The sequence below is a fragment of the Pan troglodytes genome, chromosome 18 (genome assembly GCF_028858775.2).
Source record: "Pan troglodytes isolate AG18354 chromosome 18, NHGRI_mPanTro3-v2.0_pri, whole genome shotgun sequence".
Classification (NCBI taxonomy): domain Eukaryota; kingdom Metazoa; phylum Chordata; class Mammalia; order Primates; family Hominidae; genus Pan; species Pan troglodytes.
In genome coordinates, this window is record NC_072416.2 from 34,374,358 (window position 1) to 34,395,345 (window position 20,988).

The 20,988-nt window shown below is 55.6% G+C and overlaps 3 protein-coding genes across 4 annotated transcripts; 1 reads left to right on the forward strand and 2 right to left on the reverse strand.

Annotated features, from left to right (window-relative positions):
- Positions 1 to 354: 354 nt before the first annotated feature.
- CD2BP2 (CD2 cytoplasmic tail binding protein 2) lies at positions 355 to 4,310 on the reverse strand. Its single transcript, XM_016928789.4, has 6 exons — positions 4,213 to 4,310; positions 3,793 to 3,931; positions 3,510 to 3,667; positions 2,978 to 3,410; positions 2,791 to 2,897; positions 355 to 2,705 (listed from the first exon to the last, which is right to left on the reverse strand). The coding sequence occupies exons 1-6, from the start codon at positions 4,288 to 4,290 to the stop codon at positions 2,595 to 2,597; spliced, it is 1,026 nt and encodes a 341-aa protein (XP_016784278.1). The 5' UTR covers positions 4,291 to 4,310; the 3' UTR covers positions 355 to 2,594.
- Positions 4,311 to 5,098: 788 nt separating this feature from the next.
- LOC100615223 (uncharacterized) lies at positions 5,099 to 10,376 on the forward strand. Its single transcript, XM_016928809.4, has 2 exons — positions 5,099 to 5,229; positions 5,974 to 10,376. The coding sequence occupies exons 1-2, from the start codon at positions 5,206 to 5,208 to the stop codon at positions 6,568 to 6,570; spliced, it is 621 nt and encodes a 206-aa protein (XP_016784298.1). The 5' UTR covers positions 5,099 to 5,205; the 3' UTR covers positions 6,571 to 10,376.
- On the reverse strand, positions 6,711 to 20,139 carry TBC1D10B (TBC1 domain family member 10B). 2 transcript variants are annotated; one of them, XM_016928748.3, is made up of 9 exons: positions 18,851 to 20,125; positions 15,119 to 15,218; positions 14,729 to 14,836; positions 14,524 to 14,630; positions 9,343 to 9,457; positions 9,147 to 9,212; positions 8,781 to 8,970; positions 8,273 to 8,427; positions 6,711 to 8,183 (listed from the first exon to the last, which is right to left on the reverse strand). In XM_016928748.3, the coding sequence occupies exons 1-9, from the start codon at positions 19,810 to 19,812 to the stop codon at positions 7,554 to 7,556; spliced, it is 2,433 nt and encodes an 810-aa protein (XP_016784237.1). In that variant the 5' UTR covers positions 19,813 to 20,125; the 3' UTR covers positions 6,711 to 7,553. The 2 variants fall into 2 exon arrangements, with proteins under 2 accessions (XP_016784237.1, XP_016784238.1); XM_016928749.4 differs by lacking the exons at positions 14,524 to 14,630; positions 14,729 to 14,836; positions 15,119 to 15,218 and having other exon boundaries at positions 18,851 to 20,139.
- Between the last annotated feature and the right edge of the window lie 849 nt (positions 20,140 to 20,988).

The following is a 20,988-nucleotide window of genomic DNA, read 5'->3' on the forward strand; positions in this document are numbered from 1 at the left end:
CTACTTAGGAGGCTGAGGTGGGAGGATCACTTGAACCCAGGAGTTCAAGGCTGCATTGAGCTATGATCACACCACTGTACTCCAGTGTAGAGAGATGTTGTCACCCCTACTGGGTGACAGTAACACCCTGTCTCTAAAAACAAAACAAACAAAAAGCCAAGGAGTGCTGTTTCAGATGTGCTATAAAGGCCACCCTAGCAAGAGGCAGCCACATTTATAAGTGCTGACAGGGACCTGAAATAGCAATGTGGTCACAGGAAGGGAGAACTTAGTGAGATCGGGTGGTTCATGAGGTGTCCCCTGGATGCATGAGTAGTTGTTTCCTATTGGGGCTGTTAACAAATTACCACAAACTGAGAGGTTGAAAACCACACCAATTTATTATCTTACAGTTCTAGAGGTCAGGAGTCCAAAATGGTTTTCACCAGGCTGAAGTCTTGTCAGTGCGGCTTTGTTTCTCCACGGAGGCTCTGGGGCAGAATCCAATGCCTTTTCCAGCTCCTCCAGGGGCCACCTCATCGCCTGGCCCCAGGCCTTCTTGCCATCTTCACAGCCAGAAGCTTCCTTGCTTCATGCGCAGACCCTCGTGACTCCCCTTCCCTTATAAGGGCCCCCATGATTACTCGGGGCCCACCTCAACCATCCACGGTCATCTCCCCACCACGAAATCCTGAACTGAAGCACAGGCGCCGGGCCCCTTTTGCCACGCAAGGTAACACTTTCCCACGTCCTGGGGTTCCAAACCTGGACATCTCTGGGGGCTGTTATTCCACCCACCGTCATCAGTGAGGCACCTTCAGGAGGGGCTGTGAGGTCACGTGAGGTCGGCTTCAGAAGGGCTAGGTTTGAGTGCCTGGAGGACACTGGCAGGAGGCGCCCCTGGGCTCCATCCATTTACCACGCACGCACTCAGCACCCCTAAGAGACCATCCCTGGGGCCTACAGGAGAACACTGTACCTCAGCAGCCCTGAAACCTGCTTTCCACTTCTGGACCTTTCTGAAATCAAGACGCATCTTTAGATCAATGGCATCTTACTGTGTCACCGGCAGGCCTCTTCTTTCTTAGTGACGTTTAAAGGAAGGTATCTTACCCCTGATGGCTTCTTGGAGTGAATGAAATTCCGGTGTGAGCAGGCACTAGAAGGGGCCTCACAAGAGTGTCAGGTAACCCCACTCCACCCTGGCCACCAAGTCTTTCCTAGTTGCTCGTCTGGCCCTTTCTGCCCTGGGATCCCAAGTGTCCTGCAGCTCCAGTGCCCAGACCCCCATAACTAACAGACCCCACTAAAGCCACACACATGCTCAGCTCTACAACCACGGTGGGGTCCAGGAGCCACCCCTCCCGCTAGGTGTGCCTAAACCATGGGGATCTGACTCAGGGGCTCTCTCTCGGCCTGGCTGCAAGCTGAAAACACCTGGGGGCTTCCAAAATGCCCAATGCCTGGGCCACAACCTAGACCAGCTCAATCCGAATCTCCAAAGAGCTATTACAGCTCCCCAGGAGACTCCAAGGGGCAGCCAGAGTGCAAAACCGGAAGAAACCATCTAACGTGGGGCAAGGGAGGCGTAAGGCAATGCTGGTGGGGCGTGGAGGTGGAGGGTGCCAGGCCCAGGCTATAGAATTACATCTGTCTATCTCCCATGCCCCTGCCACCAGACTCTGAATTCCTGGAAGGGGACCAACCCAGCTACCTCAGTTTCCTCAAGGCACTAGCCCTGTGCCAGGCACATAGTGGGGTCCAGAGAATGTAGGCCGCAGGGCCTCCAAGGCCAGGCAGCAAAGGCTTTGTGCCAAGAAAGGTCTGGGAAAGGAGCCCACTGGGTCTGGGCCAGCCCTTTGATTCCTGTGACCTCCAGTGAGTCACTGCCCCTCTCTGTGCCAGTACAATGCACACTTGACCCACACTTGGCCACTGAGTTTGCACTTCACTGAAGGGCTGTGGGAACGACGGCAAGGATAGAGGAAAGCCAGATTAGGGAAGACACTGGCTCTCAGAACCTTAGGGATCTCGGTCTTGGGCCACTCATCCCACTTCTGCCCAGCATCTAAGGAGCTTGAGAGGGTGAAGCGAGAGTGAGAGGGTGAAGCGAGAGTAAGAGGGTTCCATGTTCACCCCCAACAGGGTCCCAATGTCTTCTCGATGCCCTGGTCCTTCTGGGCCTAAAAGATCCACTTCTGGGGCTCTGTCCTCTGGTGGCTACAAGGATAAAGAATCTGAGGTCCTGAAAGCCAAAGACCTAAGAGAAATCGAACAAGAAACCTGGGAGAGGAGCACAGAGCAGCGCAGTTGGGGATGTTTACACGGCAAGCAGAGTCCAGGCAGGGAGGCCACAGGATACCTGACAGGCACCTCCAAGGAGGATCTTCATGGGAGCACTCAGGGACCAAGACAAGTCCAAAGGGACTGTGGAGAAGGCCCCTGGCTTCTGGCCATCAGCACAGCCAAGGCCCCAGTACACAACTAAAGGCTTTTATTGGGAAAGGGAAATTGACTGAAAAATGGCCTCCAATTTCCTCGCTGCCTGAGACACTTGGTGCCTCCTCCACAAAGTCCAGGAAACAAGGGCCCACCAAACTGGGCCCCCAGCAGGCTCAGGTGTAGAGGTCAAAGTCAATGCGTTTGGAGTTGTAGAACTGACCACCAGGGGGGTCCAGCTTCCGGCAATAAACACCGTCCGGGAAGTAGCCTTCACTCACCCAGGTCTGCAAGGAGAGGGCAGAGCTGGGGAACAACTGACAGGAGTGGGGGAAGCAGGGACAAGGCAGAAGGAGGGAGAAAGCAGCTCACCTGCATCTGGGTGCTGGTGAAGGGCCCATACAGCTCGGCATCCCCCGTGTTCTCCCACTTATATTCCCACATCACATCCACCAGACCATCTCCCCGCGACTCTGCTTCTAAAATAACAGGGAAAGCCATTTGGCCTCCAGTGTCTCACTTCCTACCCACTGCCCCCTCCTCTGTCCTCCAAGCTCACCTCCTCTCTGGGTAGGGGTTGGGGTCTCCAGTTCCTCCTCCGCCACCTCCTCAGCGAACATGTCCAGGGAGGGTAGGGGTGTGGGATTGTGGGGTCCTACGGTCTGACACCCCAAACCCTTCAGACGCATAGCCAACCGTTCCCTTGTTTCCTGGTACACACCAAGGTTGCCCCGGGCCACCATCTGGTCGGCCAACCCGGAGAGCCGGTCCAGGCGCTGAGGCGAACTGGGTTGCCCAGGCCCCTTGCTCCCTTTGCCTCCTCCTCGGGCCCCCAGACGCCTCAGTGCCCCAGCCACTGTCTCTCTAGGCAATAGGAGCTCCAAAAGTCCCTCCAAGAGGGCTTGGGCACTCATTGAGGTCTGGCCCAAGCTGTCCTCCTCCTCCGAGTCTGAGGCCTGGCGCTGGCCAGGTGGCCGCTCCCGGATCTTCACCTGTAATGGGAAGATGGAGTGATTTCCCACCAACTGCCACGGGAGCAGGCCCAGCATCTGCCACTCCCAGGCCCCAGCCACGCCAGCCCTGGGCCGCACCCAGTCAATGTTGTCCAGCCAGCTGTCTCGGATCTGAGCATCCCGGTTCAGGAAGTAGTTGCCATCGGCATCAAAGTGGCCTTCCTCCATCTCCTCCTGCAGGTTAAAGGGTGTGATCCGAACACCCCCCTCGCTGGGGAGTGTGGCTGCCTCCTGACCTGCACCAAAGACACAGGTGCCCTTTTCCAGGCATGGAAAAAAGAGACCGGAGCCTCCCTCGCTCCACACCACCAGAGGCCCCTACTTGTTTTTCCAGCAGAGTGTATTCTTGGATACAGCTTACCTTCTACATCCTCTGAGGCCAAGATGTCATATTTGCTGGACCCCCCATCATCATCATCATCCTCCTCATCGCTATCCAAAGAGTGTTTGCCTTTAAAGCGGCTCCCAGGACCCCCTGACCCAGCCACAGGGTCCACCAGCTGTGAGCAGGAGCCAGAAAGTCGAGAAATGCAGGTTACTGGCTACCTCCCCAAATACTTCCGGATCTGAACCCAAATATTCTCCAAATATTTCAGGATCTCGACTACTTCCCCAAATATTTCAGGACCCACACTGAAGACGCTCCCAACCCATTCCTCAGAGAACCTGAAAAAACTAGGCTTTTCTCTGCCTGCCCGCCCCGCCCCTCTCCCACCAGCTTTCTTCCTCTTCAGGCTTCTAGCTCCTCTTTCCCCCACACAAAGCAGTCTGGCCCCCTCACCTTCTTCTTGGGGACAATGATTTCATCCTCATCCTCCTCATCTCCCACGCCTTGGAAGGTCACTTTCCTCTTTGGCATGACGGGGCAAAGAGGTGTTTCTCAAGCTGAGGAAAGGATGCAGAGGAAGGGAACCGGGTGAGGAGGGGACTCGCCAACAGACGCAGCACAGCAAACATTTTTCCTGGTCTGTGACAGGTACAGTTTGGGAGCGGAGGGAGCACAAAAGCAGGGGCCGAAAGGAAGCTGGCAGCCAGGAGGCCTCCAGGACTTGGGTCTAGCATCCGCGAGTTAAATGGGGCGGGGACGGAGGAGCGGACCCTCTAGATCCCCCGACCCTGGCTGAAAGGAGACAGGCTTCACCACATGACCGCCCCCAACTCCAGCCCCCGCAGTCTGCGCGCCACCGGCTCCACGGGCTGACCCCCGCTCTCTACCCTGGCTCTCTCGGAGCTCGCCGGGCCCGGGCCGACTCAGGACCTGGCGCTCTCGCCACCCCGTTCCTCCCTGCTCCGAACTCCCAATTCCGTGTGGTGAGCCCCAACTGTCCCGGGCTGTGTACAACTTAGAGGGCCACGGGGATTCGGGCGGTCCCACCCTCGCGCACTCACCTGGCAATCCGCGGAAGGCGAGGTGGCGAAAAGAAGAGATGCTTGCGCCAGGGCTACATCCGGGGCACCCGGCCGCCATCACCCGGAAGAGGACTGCGGAAGGCGCCCGGGAAGCCCGGAAGTGGCTTCACTCGGGTTAGGGAACTAACTGGAAGAGCGGGCGGAAGTATGCGATAAGCGAGGGAAGACGCCTCCACCCTCTCTCCCGCCAGAAGTGACGTCAGTCGCGTGGGAGGACAATGTTGAGAAGAGGGAACCTAAGAATGCCTGGACTCTGACCGGGCGTGAGAAATGGCCGGAAGTAGCTTCGAGTCCGTCATTCAAGCAGTAGAGGCTCTGGAGAAAAACTGGAGCGCATCTGCTTAAAGGGCCGCCCAGGGTCAGGATGGAGGGGCAAAGTCCGAGCAGGGTCAGTGGGTTGCTGCTCCGTTTTCCTGTCCTGGGTTCAAGTCACCCTTCCCCCAGGGCTAAGGGCTCAGCGCCCCTACCGTCTCGTTAGAAATCCTGCCTTCCCATTCCTATGGTCCAGCGGTCAGCCCTCCTAGCCTGAGAGGTGCAGCCTTGCCTCTCCGAGGGGAAGCCTGGCTCTCCCGATGGCCAGCCTGGGGCCCCTGGACGGCTCTCGGGGCACTTTCTGAACACACCTCCCTTTAGGACCCAGGGGAAGTAATTTGTCCCACGCCCATACCCTGGGCGAGTTCCTGGTTTCTGAGGTGGGAGAGCCATCACTGGAGAGGTGGCATTGGCGCCGGTACTCAGGCCAGAAGCCCCTTGTGCCCTGCTCTCAGGTAGGCCTGGAAAAGGGCAACAGTGCCTCTCTGCAGCATGAAGCCCCCCTGAGCAAATAGGGCCTAGCAACTCCTGCCCAGGTAACGGAATGTGGCCCAAGCAGAAGGGGGAATTGGGGAGGTAGCAGGGATCAGCCCCTGTGCTGGGACCCCTAGCTCTTGACACTCGGAGCTTGCATCCCCCTAAGCCAAGACTGTGCGCAGGCAGCACGTGCTGAAGCCAGACGAGGACAGCATGAGAGTTCCCCTACTCTTCCCCCAGGCAACTAGATGGGCCACTTCTTTCTCCCTAGGGGTTTCCTCCCATATTGGATCACGATGAAACTGCACAGAAAGTCCGTGCTCAGTTTCTTCCATGGTTACAGAACACAGGCCCCAGACCAGGAAGGCATCTTGCTAAAGAAGGGGACCCGAAACCTCAGCTACCAGCGCCGATGGTTCATCCTCCGAGGAAACCTCCTCTTCTACCTAGAACACTAGACCGACCATGCACCCCGGGCCTCATCCTGTTAGAGAACTGCCAGGTGGAACCACACCTTAAGGCCGCAGAACCCTATGCCTTTACCATCCTGACCCCTGGGGTGGAGGGCACAGGTGGGCGGGCCTACAAGCTGGCTGCAGAAACCCAGGAAGAGCTGGAGACTTGGCTGTGGGCACTGGCTGGCGCGAGCTGGAGGCGGCTGGCTGGGCTGCTGTCCCCCCTCCCCCCCCCCACCAAAACCCAATACTGGGAGCTGTGCCAGGCAGCTGGCCAAGAACCCATCTCATCCCCAGAGGACAGTGGCTTTCTAGCCACTGTGAGTACCCCCTCCAGCTTCCAGGAGTTGCATGAGCACTTTGGGAAGGAGATCCGGGTGCTGCACGTGGTGCATAGAGAGCTCCAGGCAGCCAGTGACAATGGAGACAGCAGATCCCAGGCAAAGATGGAGCAGGAGCTCAACCAGTGTCTGATGAGTGACTGAGAGATGGACCCAAAGCTAAGAGGTACCTACTTGCCAAGACAGCAGACTGCTTCAACAGAGACCCAGGTCCTGGCTCTGTCCCTCCCTCCCTCGTCCTTACCCCATCCCCCCCTCATCAAATAACAAGGCAGGAGACAGGCCCAGGTACAACAGCAGGTTCTTTTCCGATTCCTCAAAGCGCTGCATGGGGTGGGGGCAGAGACAGAAGAGAATGTAAACATTGGGTTCCACCCCCTGGAGCTCAAGGGAAGACCCTTACCCAGATAGGGACTAACTGGAGGGGTGGAAGGGAACAAGGTGAAAGGTATGGGTCCTGGTGAGACAAAAGCAGGGGGGCCTGAGAACACAGAGCAAGGTGGGTTTGGAGGGAGCACAGCAGGGTGCAGGAAGGGAGATGGGGGACATTTCCTATTCCAGTGCATGTCCCCTTAAATAAACTGGGTACAGGAGCATTATGGAAGGAGAACCAAAGGACAGAAGACAAAGCGAGCACCCCCACCCCAGGCCAACGCCATCCTCTGTACACAATTACAACACAGGTCCAGAAGGAGAGCCCTGGCCAGGAAGTGGGGGACACAGGGAGGACTGAAGACAGGGAAAAGGAAGCCAGCTCCACCTCATGGTAAGGGGAGCCATGGAGTGTAAGAATCTGAAACTGCTGACTCCCATCACCAGGAGTCACCCCTGGGATGACAACAGGCCATTCAGGACAGCACCTAGGAGGGGACCCAGAGGGAACTGGGGCAGGAGCGACAGAGACCCCCAGCTGAGCCTCATGGGAGATGAGAGGCTCCAGACTCATTTGCAGCTGCCCATCTGTCCTGCCCGTGTAGGGATCAGCAGCTGGCGAGGAGATGGGGAACCAAGCCACTTTCCCCAGCAAGGGACAGCCTGACAAGGTGCTAGGGGGTGGTACCTCGGGCCAGGCCTGTTCTTGGCTGAGGGAAAGAGGGGGGCCATGCAGTCCAGCCCCAGGGCAGAGGTCAGAAGTAAGCGTCCTGCCGGGCCTCGGCTGAGGGCCTGTCCCCACCATCATGGGGGCCTGGGGGCCCATCTGCCTTTCGACGCAGCGAAAGCTTCCGGCCTTGAGCCTTCTTCTCCTGCTTCTGCCGCTCCTTCTCCTGCTTCTCTCGCTCCTTTTCCTGCTTCTCTCGCTCTTTCTCCTGCTTCTGCCGCTCCTTCTCCCGCTCCTTCTCCTGTTTCTGCCGCTCCTTCTCCTGTTTCTGCCGCTCCTTCTCCTGCTTCCGGGTCTCCTTGCTGGAACCCAAGGGGGTGCTATTGCCAGTGGGTGAGGGAAGGGATGGATGCAGTCCCTCAGCAGTGACCACAGGCCCTGGGGCAGGCCCAGCACTGGCTCTGCGGATGGGGGGCGGCGGGGACGGGGCCCCTCCAGCTGCCCGGGAGCCTCGGCTCTTGAGGCCAGGGAGGCTGAGGAGGCTGGAGGAGGGGCCCAGGGGTGGCTGTTGCCGCCGGCGCTCCTCGTGGATGGCCCGGGACCCATGCAGTCGCCGTGAGGGCCGATACTGCAGCTCCCCCCGCGTTTCCCGCCACTTCTTGAGCTGGGCTGCATTCTCCCGCTCAATCAGTGCTTCTGTCACCGGCAGATTGGTCACCTGCACAGAGAGGAAACGCGTACCAGAATGGAGCTGAGGGTGGGAGCGGGCTGAGGCAGGCAGGGGCTGCGTTGAGGGCACAGGCCTACCTCATGCACCAGGAAGTCTTCCTGCATGCATTGCTGGGGCAGGTTACGCAGCTGCTCCATGGTCTCATACATGCCTTGGCAGGAGCGCAGCTTCTCCACCGAGCCCAGCGTGTGGCGCAGCAGGACCAGGGCCACCCGGAAGATGATCTTAACGCCTGCAGGGGTGGAGAGTAGAGAGCATGGGGTGGTCAGACCCAAGATCTCAGCCTGTCCTGATCAGGATAGACTCACAGCCCCCATCCCCATCTACTGCCAATCTCAGATGAGGAAACTGAGGCCCTGTGAAAGGACATGAGCTGCTATCAGTCTCAGGATCTTGGCAGGGAGAGCAGGCTCTGGGTTGGTGGCAGAACTAAAATCAGGCCTGTTTCTCCAGCCCCCAGCTGCTTATGGTGAAACCTCCACCCAACAAGTACCTTTTGTCCATGGACCACCAGAAATATGACAGAACCCCTGGTAGCCACCACAGAAACCCCAGCCCCTCATGCCTGGAGGGCCACAGAAGTACCTTCACAGAAAAACATGTCCCAGACACGCAGCACCGACGCCCAGGGCAGGGTGCGGGCGAAGATGCACATGAACCACTCCGTCATGTAGAGCACAGGGTCAATGCGCTGCCGCCGCAGGTGGCGATGCGCCAGCGGGGAGGCCCGGCGCAGGAGTGCAAAAAAGATCTCCCCGTCCAGCTGAATGGCCTCCTGCAGGTGGGACAAGCCATGAAAAGAGGGCCAAGTCAGCTGTGCCCCCATCAGGGGAGAACTGGCCGGCCCTGTGGGCAGAGGCCGGGAAGGCCAGGGTGGGGCAAGGCAAGGACCTGCCTGCAGCCTGGAGGAAACGCCACAGCCCCGGATGCACCCAGCCTCCAGACACTCACCAGCCCTGCACTGTAGTAACCTGGGAGGTACTTGTCGCAGATCTGCACCAGGCACCAAAAGGCTTGCTGAGAAGAGCAAGAACAAGGAGGAGGGGTGGGGCCTGAGAAGCAGGGAGCAGGGAGCAGGGAGCTCCCCCATCACCACTGTAGGCTGAGATCCCCCCTGCCCCTCCCGGCCCAGGACCAGGGCGCTGACCTCCGCAGGCATGTGCATGAGCAGGACCGCAGCCACGGGGGCCTGGGCCTGGCAGTAACCCTCGTCAGGCCGGTAGATGGTGTAGGCCTTCAGGATTCGGTACAGGTCCTGTTGCCTGTGGGGGTTGGGGAAGACTGTGAGGGCAGTCACGGGCTGAGAGCTCTGTCCCCAAACCCAGTTCCAGATTCGTCCCAGAGTTTATCACCAGGCTCCTCCATCCACCTGCCCAGTCCTGCTGAGCGAGCTTCAGCTAAAGGCTCAGCCCACAGCAGAGCACTCCAGGCCCCGGGGCTCCGCCTTTGGCTACATACTCCACATGGTCCTGGCCATCCCAGCACAGGCTACACCCTCGTCCTCCTTCCTCAGCCACATCCCAGAAACCTTCCAGGTCATTTTCTCCAGGAAGCTTTCCACAGCCGCAGCATCAGCCCTCCTCTAGCACTAAATGTCTTTGTCACCCCAAAGCAGGAGCTCCCCAGGGCAGGGCCTGCCTTATCGGTCTCACTGGATTTCATGGTTCTTGGGGAAGGCTTGGAAGCCAGCTGTGCCTCAGCCCTTTCTCTTGTCTCTGCATCCAAAAGAATAAAATCTGTACCCTAGACCTGCTCCTCTTGAGGGTGCCCCACTGCCGTGTCCAGGACTTCTATTCACTCAGCCCCACATCAGAAAAGAACCCCTTACTCCAAGCCTAAGCAGCGCTGCACCCTGAATTCCATTCCCGCCTGCTCCTCTCCACCTCCACAGCCATTCACAGCTCAGACCTCCATTTCTTGCCCATAAAAAATGACCTCCCAGATCCTCTCCCTGCCTCCAGTCTCACACATCCTCCTCCTGACCACTTCCCAGAATAGCTTTTCCCAAAACTCCAGGCATTCAAGTGTGATCTTCATTTGTATTTTATCTGTGTACCACCCTACTATTATTTAGTTGGCATTTTTTCTCCACTTTGCAAAAGCATCCACGAAATGACAGGTTTGATATGGTTATTTTACCTAATGCATATTAAAATAAATGTGTAACTTCCACAAGCACCCACACCCATCACCCACCTGCCTGCTTCCGTGTCCCTGCCTTCTCCCTGTTGCTATGGGTGAAGAGTCTGTGATCCTGGCAAGCACTTCCTTTCCACTTGGGCCCAGGATCCCATCCCCTCTCGTGTGTACAGGCCACCACTCCAACAACCCTCCCCTTGCTCCTGCACTATCAATTTCTCTCTCCACCGTTCCCACAAGCATACCCACATGCTGTTATTTGAGTTTTAAAAAAAAAAAAGTCTCTTCACCAGGCGCAGTAGCTCGCGCCTGTAATCCTAGCACTTTGGGAGGCTAAGGTGGGTGGATCACCTGAGGTCAGGAGTTCGAGACCAGCCTGGCCAACATGGCAAAACCCCGTCTCTACCAAAAATACAAAAATTAGCCAGGTGTGGTGGCGGGCACCTGTGATCCCAGGTACTTGGGAGGCTGAGGTGGGAGAATCACTTGAATCTGGGAATCTGGGAGGCAGAGGTTGCAGTGAGCCAAGATCACACCACTGCACTCCAGCCTGGGCGACAGTCAAGCTCTGTCTCAAAACAAACAAAAAAAAGTCTCTTTACCCCTCTCTTCCCTCCAAATACCACACTGTTTCTTTCCTTACCTATAGACTCACTGTCTTCAATTTCTTTTCTCCCATTCTCCAGTTAGGGTTTCACCCACTGCTCCACACAAAACTGTTTTTGTTTGTTTCGAGACAGAGTTTCACTCTCGTTGCCCAGGCTGCAGTGCAATGGTGCGATCCCAGCTCACGGCAAACTCTGTCTCCCAGGTTCACGCAATTCTCCTGCCTCAGCCTCCCTATAAAATGCCCGGCTAATTTTGTATTTTTAGTAGAGACGGGGTTTCTCCATGTTGGTCAGGCTGGTCTCAAACTCCTGACCTCAGGTGATCCGCCTGCCTCAGCCTCCCAAAGTGCTGGGATTACAGGCGTGAGCCACCGCGCCCAGCCACAAAACTGTTTTTTTTTTCCTTTGAGACAGAGTTTCGCTCTTGTTGCCCAGGCTGGAGTGCAATGGCGTGATCTCGGCTCACTGAAACCTCTGCCTCAGCCTCCCGAGTAACTGGGATTACAGGCACCTGCCACCACAGCAAGCTAATTTTTTTTTTTTTTTTTTGAGACAGAATCTCCTCTGTCACCCAGGCTGGAGTGCAGTGGCGCCATCTCGGCTCACTGCAAGCTCTGCCTCCCAGGTTCACACCATTCTCCTGCCTCAGCCTCCCGAATAGCTGCAACTACAGGCGCCCGCCACCATGCCTAGCTAATTTTTTGTATTTTTTTAGTAGAGACGGGAGTTTCACCGTGTTAGCCAGGATGGTCTCGAACTCCTGACCTCATGATCTGCCCGCCTCGGCCTCCCAAAGTGCTGGGATTACAGGCGTGGGCCACCACGCCTGGCCTTTTAAAAATATTTTTAGTAGAGACGGGGTTTCACCATGTTGGCCAGGCTGGTCTTGAACTCCTGACCTCAGATGATCTGCCCGCCTTGGCTTCCCAAAGTGCTGGGATTACAGGTGTGAGCCACCGCACCCAGCCACAAAACTGTTTTTAACATGGTCACTAATGACTTCTCCAGTGTTCAATCCAGAGGTCAATTTTCAGGCTGGACTTTATTGGACCCTTCAGCAGCATTTCACACAGCTGATGCTTGAAACCCCACTACACTTTGCTCCCAATCACATGCTCCTGGTCCTCCTCCTACCTCTAGCTTCTCATTCCAGTCTCCTTTACCGGCTCTTTCTCATCTTCCCATTCTCAAACTATGGGAGCTGCAGGGCTCAATCGTTGGACATTTCGCATCAATTCCTTTTGTATCTACACTTGTTGCCTTTGTGACTTCATCCAGTCTCATGGGTAAGATTTAGTCCCTCTATAAGTTGACGACTCTTAATTTCCAATTTATCTCCAGTTTAAACATCTGCCCTGAAATCCAGGTTTGTGTATACTGTACACTGAACTTACATCTCTATCTAGAGGTCCAATAAGCATTTTAAACTTAATGTTCCCTGCCGGGCATGGAGACTCACACCTGTAATCCCAGCACTTTGGAGGCCGAGGTGAGCAGATCACTTGAGGTCAGGAGTTCGAGACCAGCCTGGCCAACATGGCAAAACCCCGTCTCTAATAAAAATACAAAACTTAGCTCGGCATGGTGGCGGGTGCCTGTAATTCCAGCTACTCAGGAGGCTGAGGCAGGAGAATTGCTTGAACCTGGGAGGTGGAGGTTGCAGTGACCCGAGGTGGCGCCACTGCATTCCAGCCTGGGCGACAGAGCGAGACTCCGTCTCAAAAAACAAAAATAAAAAATAAACGTTCCAAAACTGAGCTCCTGATATGCCCCCCACAGCTACCTTTACCCCATCTGTATTAGTAAACAGCAACTCCATTCTTCTCATTTCTCAGGCCAAAAACCCTACTCCCCTCTCTCCTCTCACACTGCATGTCTAATCCATTGGCAAATCCCTTTGACTCGACCTTCAAAATATATCCAGAATCCAACCACTTCTCCCCATACTCCCGCTGCTACCATGCTGGTCTAGCTCTCACCCTCTCCTGGATTACAGGAAGTCTCCTAACTGGTCCGTTTCTGTCCTTGTCTCCCTATAGTCTATTCTCAGCATGGTAGCCAGAATGACCCTTTTAAAACATAAGCAGGATCAAGTCATTTGTAACCCCATCCCCACTCACATTCTCTATTTCCCTCTTGCTTTAAACTCCTCTTTAGGCCCAGGCACAGTGGCTCACGCCTGTAATCCCAGCACTTAAGGAGGCTAAGGCAGGCGGATCGCTTGAGCCCAGGAGTTCAAGACCAGCCGGGGCAACATGATGAAAACCCATCTCTATCAAAAAACAAATAAAAGTAAAAATAAAAATAACCTCCTCTTTAATGCTTACCATCATTTCACATACAATATACTTTCCTTTCCCTGATTTATTGTTTGTCCCCACTAAAATATAAACACCATGAGATGAGTTTTTGGTTTTTTGTTCACTGCAATCATTTGTGACTAGACAGTGCCTGGTAGATAGCAGATGCTCAATAAATATTTGCTAAAGGATGAATTATTGATTTAAAAAATTGTCCGGCTGACCGTGTTGGCTCACGCCTATAATGCTAGCACTTTGGGAGGCCAAGGCAGGTGAATCACCTGAGGTCAGGAGTTCGAGACCAGCCTGGCCAACATGGTGAAACCCCGTTTCTACTAAAAATACAAAAATTAGCCGGGTGTGGTGGCACGCACCTGTAATCCCAGCTACTTGGGAGACTGAGGCAGGAGAATCACCTGAATCCAGGAGGCAGAGGTTGCAGTGAGCCAAGATCGTGCCACTGTACTCCTGCCTCGGCAACAAGAGCAAAACTCCATCTCAAAAAAAAAAAAAAGAAAAGAAAGAACAAAAAGTCCATCTGGCCAGGCGCAGTGGCTCACACCTGTAATCCCAGCATTTTGGGAGGTCAAGGCGGGCAGATCACTTGAGGTCGGGAGTTCAAGACCAGTCTGGCCAACACAGTGAAACCCCGTCTCTGCTAAAAACACAAAAATGAGCCGGGCACGATGGTGTGCACCTATAATCCCAGCTACTCAGGAGGCTGAGGCATGAGAATTGCTTGAACCTGGGAGGCAGAGGTTGCAGTGGGCTGAGATCGCACCACTGCACTCCAGCCTGGGCAACAAAGGGAGACTCCATCTCAAAAAACAAAACAAAAAAAAGTCCATCAGAGAACTCCCTAAGATGATCATCTTGCATACTACTAGAGAAGAGTATATACTGACATCTGGAGGAAGCTTGGTCTATAGAACAAAATTCCAAATGCTTTGGCATAGCATTTAAGGGTCCCTGGTGATCTTTTCCATAACCCCCAGGCAGGAAAACCCTGCCCCACTGCTGTAGCTCCCACCCCTCCAAAACCCAGCCCAAATGCAAGCTCTTCAAGGAGCCCATGACGTGCCCCCACACACAACCCGAGTCAAGTCTCCTTCCCAGGACAGTTCCTTTGACATGGCTTGACACTTATTCCATTACAGATAGCTCTTCTACAAGTCCTGAAGGGCAAAAACCACTTTCAACTCAGTCTTGTATCCACCTAGATAAAAGGTGGATCCTCCAGCCAATGTTTGCTGACTGACCCCCATGGTCCGGCCACCTTACCCATGCCCCCCTCGAGCAGCAAACATCTCGTGGAAAGGGAACTGGCGGTGCAGGTCCTTCTCAATCACATCCAGCCACTTGGGGTCCCCAGGAGCCCGTTCCAGCTCCTGCAGTGGGACAGTGGGGATTACCTCAGCATCTGGGGGAACTGATACCCCTTGCACAGACAGGGCCACATGTCCCCACACCTTGGAGCTGCACGCACCTCAAACTTTCCTGGGTTCTGCTCCAGAAGTTCCTTGCTATTAGACAGGTACTGCCAGGCCTTGGCTCTGAGAGAGGAGGGGATCCCCTTCCGGCAGCGCAGCTTCACCTAAGGCAAAGTGGCAGGAGGGGGACAGCTTCAAGGGCTGACACAGCCTCCAAGCTTTCCCCAGCAGTCCACAAACTCCCTGGATACTCCTCCGACATCCCATAGGCTTGATTCCACTGGACCTGGCCTGGACTTCTATTTTTAAAGCCATTCCCCCGCCAGGGCCCGTCTATCCCCAGTGTGGTCCAGAGGGCAGATATTATCGGCTTCCTGGGCTTCCCTGGAGCACATGCTACCCCTCCCAACTTGTGCATTGCCCTGCCCACCATTCAGCCCTCAAACCTTCTGGAATCGCCGTGACAGCCACTTATCCCAGTTACTGAACATGTCCAGCCATTTGAGCTCCCGCTGCCGAGCCACGTCCACGGGAATGGAGCTCTCTCTGTAGGGTCGGGGGAGCACGGAAGGGGTCAGTAGCAATAGTGTAAAACCTGCATTGCAGGGGGAACTGAGGCAAGCCACCTCCCCAAGCTCAAACGAGAAACTGGATAGTCTGTGAGCTGCCAAACATCAGGATGTCTGGCCACTTGGGCATCCCAAGGCACACTGAAAGGGCTTCCTTCCCTGATGGATCTCTATTCAGAGGTCATATTTAAATCTCACTTCTGACACATCCAAATCTGGGGAGAGAGTATGGAGTATTTTAAAGCCACATTTTGCATTAGATCTGGATCCAAGTCCTAGCTTTACCATTTATTCATTGTGTGACCTTGGGCAAATCACTTAATTTTGCTAAGCCCAATTTCCTCATCTGTAAGGTGGAGAAAGTAACAATATCTACCCGAAGGGGTTTGTTGAGAGTTTATACGAAATAACACACAGCGAAGTGCCCATTAAGTAATACCTTACTATCCATAAAATAAAACACCCTAGAGGGCCAGGCATGGTAGCTCATGCCTGTAATCCCAGCACTTTGGGAAGCAGAGGAAAGAGGATCACTTGAGGCCAGGAGTTCAAGGCCAGCCTGGGCAACATAACGAGATTCTGTCTCTACAAAAAATAAAAATAAAATAATAAAAGAGGCCGGGCATGGTGGCTCCCACCTGTAATCCCAGCACTTTGGGAGGCCGAGACAGGTGGATGACTTGAGGTCAGGAGTTTGAGACCAGCCTGGACAACATGGTAAAACCCTGTCTCTACTATAAATACAAAAATTAGCCAGGCATGGTGGCACGTGCTTGAAATCCCAGCTATTCGCGAAGCTGAGGCATGAGAATCGCTTGAACCCGGGAGGTGGAGGGTGCAGTGAGTCAAGATTGTGCCACCGCACTCCAGCCCGGATGACAGAGCGAGACTCCATCGAAAAAAAATAATAATAATAAAATAAAACACAGAACAAATGTACTTCTGTCTCTTTAGACGCAACCATCTGAGTTTTGTCCTATCAAATGTTTGAGATCCCTTGGGTCACCTGCAATTTACTCTACCTCCTCCTCCCTGAAATCACCCCAGGCAAATAAAGGACTCCCTGCCCTATTTACTCACTGTTCTGTCAGAGGTTCATACTCATGGTGCCCCATCATTCTTCAAACACTTACTTGTAGGAGCCTGTACTAGGAGGTGAGTGGAACGGAAGAAAGCTTGGGTCTTAAGAATCAAACCTACCTAAGTTCAAATTTCAGTTCTGTCTCTGAGACAATGGGGAGCTTTGTCAAGGGATGACCTGAGTCCCTTCCTCAATTATAAAAAGACACCACCGGGCCGGGCATGGTGGCTCATGCCTGTAATCCCAGCACTTTGGGAGGCGGAGGTGTCAGAAGTGAGAAGCGGATCACCTGAGGTCGAGAGTTCAAGACCAGCCTGGCCAACATGGTGAAACCCTGTCTCTACTAAAAATACAAACTCAGCCGGGTGTGGTGGCACATGTCTTCAATCCGATACTCGGGAGGCTGAGGCAGGAGAATTGCTTGAACCTGGGAGGCAGAGGTTGCAGTGAGCCAAGATCGCACCATTGCACTCCAGCCTGGGCAACAAGAGCAAAACTCCGTCTCAAAAACAAAACAAAACAAAACAAAAAAAACCACCACCACCACCTACATCACAAAGTTATGAGAAGACTATTGAGAAACTGCATATAAACATCTGTTAAATAGAAGGGGCTCGTTAAATGTTAGTTTCCTTTGTTCTAGAAGCTCCTTAAACAGAGAGACCATCTCTCATTAATTTCTATCATAAGTCGGTTACAAACTCTACCAAGGGCTGGGAAGAGTAAGATACCTTCTGGCCCTCAAGAAGGTTACAGCCTAAGAGGAGCGATAACTGTAATACAGCATGGGAAATGCAATGACAAAGATGCACCAAAGACACATCTAATTGCAGTGGGGGCAGTGGGTATCAGGGAAGCTTCCTGGAGGAGGGGACATCTGAGGTAAGCCATGAAGAAATGAGTAGAACTTAGCAGGCAAAGAAAGGGGAGAAGAGCACTCCTGGCAGGTGCACAGCCTGAATATGAAGGGGAAAGGACTACAACTAGTTCAGCAGGACCACAGCGCAAAGCACCCGGTGAGGAATGGTGGCAAAGGTGACCAGAGAGGCTATGCGCAGGCCAAAGAACCTGAACTTCATCCTGTGGACAGCAGCGAGCCACTGAACGCTGCGAAAGTAACATGGATTACAGTCAGTCTTGCCCAAGAGGTACAGTTCTCTGGCATGGAAGCTGATCTTAGAGGGACAAAGCTACAAAACAGAGAAACAGCACCCGGCATAGTGCCTGGCACACAAGAGGGACTCCCCCAAACTAAATTCAGCCCGAGTTCCTCAGGACAGCCTGCTATTGAGGAGAGAGCCACTGGTCACACAGATCCAGATTATTTGAGGGGGACAATTCACTCAACTGCACTAATTGTTTCTTCATCTATAAACCGAGTCCTTGTGCCTAGAAAGCACCAGGGTCAAACCTCAGTTGCTTTCCCACGTAAGACCCTGAATGTTGGTACCCAGTCAAAGGCTTTCTGATTTTGGTTGGTTCGTGAACCCTGCCTGGAAAACTCTCCCACAGGGCTTCCCCCGATTCTTGCACACATAGCCAAGACTAAATCAATCCTACTTACTCTCCACGATTCAGAGCAGGTTCAGCTGACTCCCTGCTCTAGGTGCCTCAGGAAACCCTCTGGAGATCTCTAGGCTAAACCCGAGGTCTTCTATTGAAACCAACTGTTTAAGTACTTTTCTTTCTCTCCAGATGATTGGCTCCTTGAAAGGACTATTTTATCCTTAGCACCTGGGGCCTGACACCTGGGGGCCCAGGCGATGCTGTAGGCTGACTGGCCCAGCAGGTCAAAGGGGCACAGGAACAACGGGCAGGATCCAGAGAGGGGGAAGGAAGAAGTCAGAGGCAATCACCCCCTACCTCGGGAGTGACTCAGGCCCCGGAGAGAACTAGGAAAGAGTCAGCCCGGCTGGGGAGATGAGGAAATGGGGAAGAGGCCTCTCCCACCCTTTACTTCAGTGCAGATACAAGACGGCCCTGTTTCACAGCGGGATCCTGACTGCACGGTCTCCCTTCCATCAGCCAGACTTCCCCACCTCTCTACTCCATCCCTGGGACCTAGGGCTATGGGGGAAGGGAGATGCCTGCACCCCTCCCAGGCTATCCACCCTAAGGGACCAAGGGTCTCTACCAGAACCCTCGCCCAACCAACCCTCCAGAATATCCGGCCTGTAGCTGGAGTTCCCCATCAAAGAGCAGGGATGACCTCAGGTATCATCTCATTCAATCCACTTTATAGAGGAAGAAACTGAGGCACGGAAATGGGGAAGCCACTAGCTCAAGGGCACACAACCCATCAAAGGCAAGGCTTAAACCCAGACCTCTTGACCCCTGGTCTGAAACTCCACTAACATGCCAATGTCACAGGCACCTCAGGATGCTCAAGACACGGCAGCTCGCGCTGATCACCCCGTGGATCCTCAGAGGAGGCTGGGCTGCCAGAGTCTGGGCAAAGTGTATCGTTTCGCCCTCCCCCAACCTTTGCTTCCCCGAGGCGGTCCCGCTGGGTGCCCACTGGTACTCACAGGCTGCCCGAGTACTGGCTGCCCCCAAGGAAGCCATACTTGTCCGTCTTGCGCAGGGCCAGCCCGTTTATCTCTGAATCTGAGCCCATGGAGCTCACATCATCCGCCAAGGACTCCAAGGTCCCAGACATGAGGCTCACGGAGTCCAAGTAACTCAGCGTGTCCGGGGCCTGCCCTCGAGGCCCAGAGATGCCAGGTCCCAGGCTGGACGTGGAGCCCAGGTCTTGAGAGTTTTCAGCAGGCTCCGGAGCTGGGGTCACGGTCACGACAGCTACCGGAGCCTCACAAGTCCCAGAGGGGCCTGTGCCAGGGCCTGAGGGGTCCTCAGGAGCCTGTCCTGCTGATGCTGATGTTGCTGCGGCAGCTCCATGCCCACCTGTCACTTGTCCTGATGCACTCCGTGCAGTCACTCCTGAGGCCACTGTGGTTCCCGGCTTGGGGGCAAGCGGGGGTTTGGCGGTCAGGGCACCAGGAGCCGTTCTGGAAGGGGTCCTGGTAGGGGTCCCGGTGGGGGTCCCTGGTCCTGGGGCGGGTGAGGGTCGAGCCTCCTCTGTCTTCGGAGAGTCTGCCCCTGCGGCCAGAGCTCTCGATGTCTCAACTCCAGCCACCGCCGCGGGCTCTGGGGATTCCGGGCCGGAGGGGAGCTGCGGCTTTGGGGCTTCGGGCGAGGCCTCCAGGGTCAGCACCACCACCGTGCTGCCCGTGACAGCCGGGGCTGGGGCCGGGGCTGGGTCCGGAGCCGGAGCCGGAGCAGAGGTCTGGGCCGACCCCGGGACCCAGGCGGGCCGCGCCTCTCCGGGGGCCACCAGGGTGACGGGGGCCGAAGTGGCCGTAGTCACTGGAGGTCCCGGAGCCACCACCACGACGGGCCCGGCCCGGGAACCCCGGGGCGGCGGCGAGGGGGCCGCGGGGGCGCCATGACGGCGCGGCGGGGCCACCAGGGGCGCCGTGCCCGTCTCCATGGCCGCGGGCCGCCCCTCACATCCCCCCGCCGGGGAGGCCGCAGAAGGCGCCGCCCCTCGGGCCTCCCGGCGAGGCCAGCCGAGAAAGGGTAGAGGGCGAAGGGCGCGGCTCGGCGCGCGCCGGGGGCGGAGCGGCCGCTGGGCGCGCAGAGGCGGGGCAGGGGTCGGGGGGCGCCGCGCGCCGGGGTCTCTCTCCAGCCCTCTCACCCCCTCGCGCGCTCTCGCCACCGCCCCCTCCCTCCCGCTTGGGGGCGAGCCGTCGACCTCGCGCCTGCGCACACGCTGCAGAGCCGGCTCCGCAGCCAGCGTCTCGGCGTTCCACGCCTGCGCGCGGACTGGCTCATCGCGCTCCTTTTTTCTCCCGCCTAGTCAGAGGATTTGGACGAATAGTGGGAGAGAGAGAACTGGGCTTCTGCCAATCGTTGGAATCGTGGGCGGGGCTGGAGGCGAAAAGGGGGTGGGTCATCTGGAAAGAGGAAACGGAGAAAGCCTAGGGCTGTAAGACCAATCAGAGGACGAGGAAAGGCAGGGGGCGATGGGATGAAAGAAATAACCAATAGAAACGCAGGGGTCTGAACCTCCTGGCCAATGAATATGACTGAAGGGTGAACGACCGCGGAAGGGGCTGCGCGAGTAAGAGGTGGGGCCTGGAGGCTTCTTAACCAATAGGAATGGTAAAAAGGGAGCCAATGAAAAGGGGAGTAGGTGGTGGTCAAATTGACAGGCAGTGATGTCTATTTAGGCGGTGACAGACAGCATCCGCAGTCAATAGGAAGAGCTGAAGAATTCTTTAGGTCTCCCAAAATGGTCAGTAAGGAATGACAGCTGGGAGGAGGCGGGGCAAGCTAGAGATTAATTCGCCCCGTCAGCCAATGATCGTGTTCTCCCACCTTGGCCACAGGACAGGAAAATAGATAGCTGTCTCAGCCAATGGGAGCATCCAAAGGGCAAAGATGCTGCCAGCAGGCGGTGCCAGCCCAGGGATAGTCGGTGACAACCGGAGACAAGCCTTATGGGAGGGTGACAGCTGGGGACAGCACGGAGAAGGGGCGGGGGCATTAGTGCAGCCCTCAACCAATGAGTGCCGCGCTGCCCCCTCTCGAGTCCTTTCCGGGCCCCTATTCTTCGTTCAGCTCCTGAGTCCCCCACTCTGGTGGTCTGTGGGACCCTGAGCCC